This window comes from Adiantum capillus-veneris, chromosome 4 (genome assembly GCF_014529385.1).
Source record: "Adiantum capillus-veneris isolate H3 chromosome 4, ASM1452938v2, whole genome shotgun sequence".
Classification (NCBI taxonomy): Eukaryota; Viridiplantae; Streptophyta; class Polypodiopsida; order Polypodiales; family Pteridaceae; genus Adiantum; species Adiantum capillus-veneris.
Genome location: NC_140934.1, coordinates 172,552,469 through 172,558,576, shown reverse-complemented (window position 1 = coordinate 172,558,576; position 6,108 = coordinate 172,552,469). Strand labels below are relative to the sequence as shown.

General features: G+C 46.5%; 1 protein-coding gene across 2 annotated transcripts in view; it reads left to right on the top strand.

The window, feature by feature from the left end:
• The first annotated feature begins 206 nt into the window (after positions 1–206).
• LOC147460367 (uncharacterized) overlaps positions 207–6,108 on the top strand; it is a 31,564-nt gene continuing 25,662 nt past the window's right edge. The window contains exon 1 of one of the 2 annotated variants that reach the window (XM_086511449.1): positions 207–1,349. In XM_086511449.1, coding sequence (XP_086367575.1) covers positions 242–1,349 — 1,108 coding nt within the window. In that variant the 5' untranslated portion in view covers positions 207–241. The remainder of the gene's footprint in view (positions 1,350–6,108) is intronic. The other variant, XM_086511450.1, reaches the window with a different exon arrangement.

Sequence of the window (6,108 nt, the reverse complement as noted above, 5' to 3'; positions counted from 1 at the left end):
GGCATTTTGGGAATTTTTGAAATTTGAGGGGTATTTTGGGAATTTCCTCAAATTAGACGGGTATTTTGGTAATTTCCCCATCAAATTCTTTTCCGGCCTCTCCGTCTGTGTGTGACACGTGCCTTAGATACAACGTTCAAATTTCTCTTCGCAATTGTAACCGAACCGTTCAAATTTCTCTTCGCAATTGTAACCGAACCGGGAAACTCCCTCCTGGACAACACATAGCGTGTGGTAGGGAATGCGGGAGCGGTATTTCGGCACTGTGCTGTTGGGCGTGTTTGTCGTAACACTGCACTGCTGCTGGTACGGCTCAGTGGACGTGGTGCAGGTGAAGGGCGATCCTGTAAATCTTGTAGACAATGGAAATTTCGAGAGGATGGGATTCACGCTGGGGAAGGGCAGCAAGAACAGATGGGAGGGCAAGGGCATGACGAAGCTGGATGTGCAGGCAGGCACCGCAGCAGCAGTGGGTGCAGTGCCTGGCTGGTGCGTGGTGCGGGGCGGAGTGGAAGTGTTGAGCAATGTGGACTATGTGTCGGCGTCAGCAGCAAGCTCCTTCTGCGTGCATCTGAACTCGGCGGCGACGGGGGCAGCAGGGACGCTGCGCAGCATGCCTCTGCTGGCGCCCCCCCGCCAGGGTGCCCAATACAACCTCACCTTCAGCGTGGCTGTGAACCCTGATGGCGGGCCCGCCTCCTGTTCCCTCAATGTGACCCTTTTCAGAAAGGGCCGCCTTCCTGTGTCTCTGGCAGTGCCACCCCTGCTCTCCAGCTCCTCCTTCTCGCGCTCTTACTTACTATGGCGCACCTTCAACCTCTCCTTCTTCGGCACCAACAAAAACACCTACATCGAGTTTGCCAGCTCCACCCCTGCCAAATATGGCCTCCTCCTCGACGATGTCAAGGTCTCTTTGCTAGACCTCCTCTCCAACGGCGGCTTCGACTATGGCACCACTTTCAATTTCACCCAGCTCTCCCTCGACGGCTTCATTGTCCTCCAAACCCCCTCCGCTGCCATCCCCCAATGGTTTGTCAACTCTGGCAGCATCAAGTACAGCAAGGGCCACTACATCCCCTCCGACGAGCGCCTCTCCAACGTCCTTGACCTCAATGGCGATTCCCCTGGCTCCATCACCACCTCCTTCCCTTCTCAGTTTGGCCTCTCCTATCAAATCCTCTTTGACTTTGCTGCAAGCCCTGAGGCGTCATTTGGGACATTCTTTGAGGCAGAAGCAGCGTTCTTTGTAGCAGTTTTGGACAGCGTCCAAGGAACAATTCTTTCAAATCAAGCTGTAGTGGTCACTGCATCGCTCAATCAAACTTTGTCCAACATCACATGGCAAACAGGTAGATTTCAACATTCAAGCTTTCTTGCATTTCTTTTTCTTTACAATGTACTCGAATTCTTGTCCAAAAACTATGAACAAGCACTTCATAAATCATGCAGTATTTCTAGCTTTAGGTTGAGGCTTGAGCAAACACCTTGTAAAATCATGTAGTAATTCCAGCTTTCGGATGAAGCTTTAAGTTGCTTGTGAATGTTACAATCATGCCAGGAAGAAAAGAGATGTTTAGGCTCAATCCGTTATAGGACGTGTATGGCTGTTTAAACATTGCACTTTTAAGTGTGCTACATCACCTCTATACTAGTGGAGAACCTTGAGATCACATAGCTTGTCTTTTAGAAGTTGAATAGATTTCTATGTGCAAAGAGTCCAGCTGATTTGATTAGGTTTGATTGGAGGGACCCATCTTTGGTTTAGCAGTTGAAGGGATGTTTATGGAAAGTATTCAAAATTGCATAATGGTTGATTGGAGGGCCTCATCGTGCAAATAATGGGATAGCCACAATAGAGCCACAACACTATTGGACACCACCTTTTTGGAGGGGATCTATGGTCCCGGACTCAATCTAGAAATGAGGGGAGAGCCACCACACTTGGACACCTCCTTTTTAGAGGGTATCTATGGTCCAAATTGGTGTTGATTGTGGAGCTTTTGATCCCTTGGGGGAAAATAAATGGTTGAGCTTGAACTCACGATGCCCCCATCCCAGGCCAATTGCCTAACCACTACCCTCGCGCACACAAATTTTTTCCCCTCCAAGAAAAAGATCCTATCTAATAGTTAACTACCTCATTTTCTTGCTAATTCTTCCGATTTGATGCTTCTTTTAGTGCTAGGCTTCATTATGGCTGAGTCTGCCCTTGATCTCCGGAGTCTTGACAGAAACTCAGTACACTGAACTTTGTGTTGATGTATGCTCATGTGTGTGCACGTGTGGTGTGTGTTGTATTTGGGAGCATATGTTAGTACCTAGTTCTACACCCACTATTGGGCACTGGTGACGCTAGTGGGGATGTCGTGGTATTAAGTCAATACTATGCTTGATGGAGCTGATGGTTATATTGTCTTGTGGGTGACTACCACGGGTTTATACCTTGCACTTTCCTTCAACGTAACGTGCAGCGGAAGTGAATGTTGAGCTTTGCTCAAGATGAGTGCTCCAAATTGTGCTCAAGGGTTCCTTTTACTTACGGAAGGGAGAGCCTTCCGTTCCTTTAGTGAGAGAGTGCAATGGACACAAACAAAGTGGTGAACATTGTGAATGAAGGTGCGGAGATTGAGAGATAGAGAGAGAAGAATACGACACCAGAATGTTGTCAAACCCTCCTCCGAAGGCCCCATTCTCTATGGCGAGAGCGGTCTACTATGGATTGCACAAATCTCTACAATGCTTTGGACTTGCCGACGATGAGATGGGCTGAAAACTGAAAACGCTAATGGCTGAAATTTGCATGTTAGGTGCAGCGGAATGAATGTTTGCGCTTTGCTAAAGATGTGCTCCGAACCGTGCTCAAGGTTTCTTTTGTTCTTATGGAAGGTAGAGCCTTCCGTTCTTAGTGAGAGAATGCTATGATCACAAACAAAGTGAATGGACAACGTGCGTGCAAGTGTATGAGACTGAGAGATAGAGAGAGAAGAGAGATACGACACCAGAGACGACGTAAAACCCTTCTTCGAAGGTCCCACTCTCGTCGGCGAGAGTGGTCTACTATTGATTGCACAAAGTGGTACAATGATGATGCATGGAAACTGATGCAACTTGTGATTATGTCGGTGACGATGACGGGGACGACGACGATGACCTAAGGGCTGAATTCTGCAATCTTCTAATTGCTGTCCACAAAAACGCTATGGCTGAAAATCTTGGACTAGTCCAAAACGCTTATTTGGGGGCTGTTTTCTGTGGGTCTTTGACACTGAAAATCTGCAAGTTTAGGGCTGAAAACTGAGGTTCTTCAAGGCTGAAAACTGATGGTCTTTCCGGGCTGAATTTGCTACTGTTCAGGGGCTGATCTTGTTGCTTCTTTAGGGGGCTGAAAACGCCACGCTGCTTCTGTAAAAAACGCTAGGTTGATGATAATAAAAAACGCTAGGTAGGTTGGGGTCTTCTGCTGGTGATCCTTGTTGATGCAAAAATGCTAGACACTGGGGGATATGGCGATGATGTGCTAGTGCAAAAACGCCAGGCAATGCTGATGAAGAAACGCTAGGATGGGAGGAATCTGTTGCTTGGAGGGAATCCACCAAGGCTTGGTCTTGCTGAGAAGTTGCTTGCTAAGCTTGGCTCCTGTTGCCTCTTCTGCCAAATAGTGCTAACTTTGGTTTGCCTATATATTTTCTTACCCAAATTGCCCTACCTACTTTTGTTGGAAAGTCACTTAAATTAATAAGTGAAAAATGTCAAAAATAGGGAAACTAGGCTAAATGCACTGGAAAAATCCCCTAACTGATTCTACTGGATTCTGATGGGAATACTAATGATCATGCTGTGTGCAACCATAGGATATGCATCTATACCTAGTGACTGGGCATGCACGGTCTACGAATAGACTCACAGAAGTGTGAGATCACTTCTAATCTAGACTGACTTGACTGACTGAACCCTATTATGCTGTAGCTTGTCCACGGACACATAGGGTTGGATGTGTCACTTGACACTGCAAATCTTTATCTGCTGAATTTTGACTCTATGTCAGTGACGTTGATGCAACGACGATGCGTTGAAAATGCAGATGCTGAAATCTGCGTTTTCCGGACTGAATCTGCAAACTATGCTGGATCTGATCGTGCGGCGAGGATCTGCTGCGGGAAGGTGAGATTTGCGAGGTTCGGGACTTCTACTGTGGTGTCTGATTGCTAGAAACTGAAAACACTAAAGCCTCTTGTGGTCTTGTCGCGACGAATCTGCAAAACGCTAGGGGCTCATGCTGATGTAAAAATGCTAGGTTGATTCTGCTATCTGATGCTAAAACGCTAGGTGTTGTGCTGTTCTGCTAGTGCCCGAGCTGATGTGTTGTGCAAAAACGCCAGGACTGTTGTAGGGGAAAAATGCTAGGCTTTGCAAGTTACAAAACGCTAGGTTTGTTGATGGGGGGGAGTCTTGCTGAGAAGGTACGTGTTGAACCTTGGTTCCTGCTGCCTCTTCTGCCAGAAAGTGCTAGCGCTAGGTTTCCTTATATACATGCTTGCTCATTTGCCCTACCCAATTTCCCAACAAAAGTCACTTAAAAATAATAAGTGAAAATTGGCTAAAATAGGGAAAATAGATCTATGCATTGTAAAAATGCTCCTGATGGGTTCTGATGGTAATCTGATGGTCGTGCTGTGTGCAACTAGAGGATATGCATCTACTCTAAGTGTCTGGACATGTACGGTTTGTGTACTGACTCACAAAAGTGTCAGAACACTTCCTAATCTAGGCTACAGAATGACGAGGGTTCAGTTCAGTCAAGTTAGTCTAGAATAGAAGTGATCTGGCACTTTTGTGAGTCTGTTCGCAGACATGCATGTTCGCAGACTATGCATGTCCAGACACTTAGATTAGATGCATATCCTCTGGTTGCACACAACATGAACATCAGATTCCAGTCAAATCCCATCAGTAGCATATTTTACAGTGCATAGACCTATTTTCCCTATTTTTGACATTCTTCACTTATTATATTTAAGTGACTTTTGTTGGAAAGTAGGTAGGGTAGTTTTGCTAAGTTTGTATATAAGCAAACCTAGCGCTAGCACTTTCTGGCAGAAGAGGCAGCAGGAGCACTTGCTCAACATGCAACTTCTCAACAGGACCCCAAAGCCTCTAGCGTCTTTGCTCCACAATATAAGAGCTAGCGTTTTTTGGACAAATTACCCAAATCAGCCAGCGTTTTACTTCTGCATCAGCCTCGCGACAGAACCACAACAGATCAGCCTAGCGTTTTGCATTGCAAGGCCACCGGCAGCAGCAGAAGACAGAAACCAGCCCTAGCGTTTTTGCATCAGCATGGCAGTCCAGCGTTTTTGCAGATCTTCGCGATAGAATCCTCAGAAGCATTAGCGTTTTCAGTTTTCAGCAGTCAGTACCCGCAGTAGAACCCCCGAACCTCGCAGATCTCACCTTCCTGCACAGATCCTCGCCGCACGGTCAGATCTCGCAAAGTTCGCAATTTCAGCCCGGAAAATGCAGATTTCAGCATCTGCGTTTTCAGCGCGTCGTCGTCGTACCGTCGTCATTGACATCGTCACCGACATAGAGTCAGAATTCAACAGATAAAGATTTGCAGATTTTAGCCCTTAGCATTCTCAGATTTCAGCTCGTCTTGTCGTCATCCTCATCGTCGTCGACATCGTCGGCAAGTCCAAGCATTGTAGAGATTTGTGCAATCAATAGTAGACTGCTCTCGCCAGAGAGAGTGGGGCCTTCAGAAGAGGGTTTGACAACATTTTGGTGTCGTATTCTTCTCTCTCTATCTCTCAGTCGCATGCACCTTTATTCACAGTGTTCATCCACTTTGTTTGTGTCCATTGCACTCTCTCACTAAAGGAACGGAAGGCTTTCCCTTCCGTAAGTAAAAGGAACCCTTGAGCACAGTTCGGAGCACTCATCTTGAGCAAAGTTCAACTTCACTTCCGTTGCACCTTACATTGGTATGAGAGCTTTGGCAGTGTTCTGTATCACTCAAGGAAAGAACCACAAGAATCACAAGAATTTTTTTTGCTTGTTGAGGTCGCACGTAACCCAAGACTTCTTGGGTGTGTCGATTTCTAATCGTGT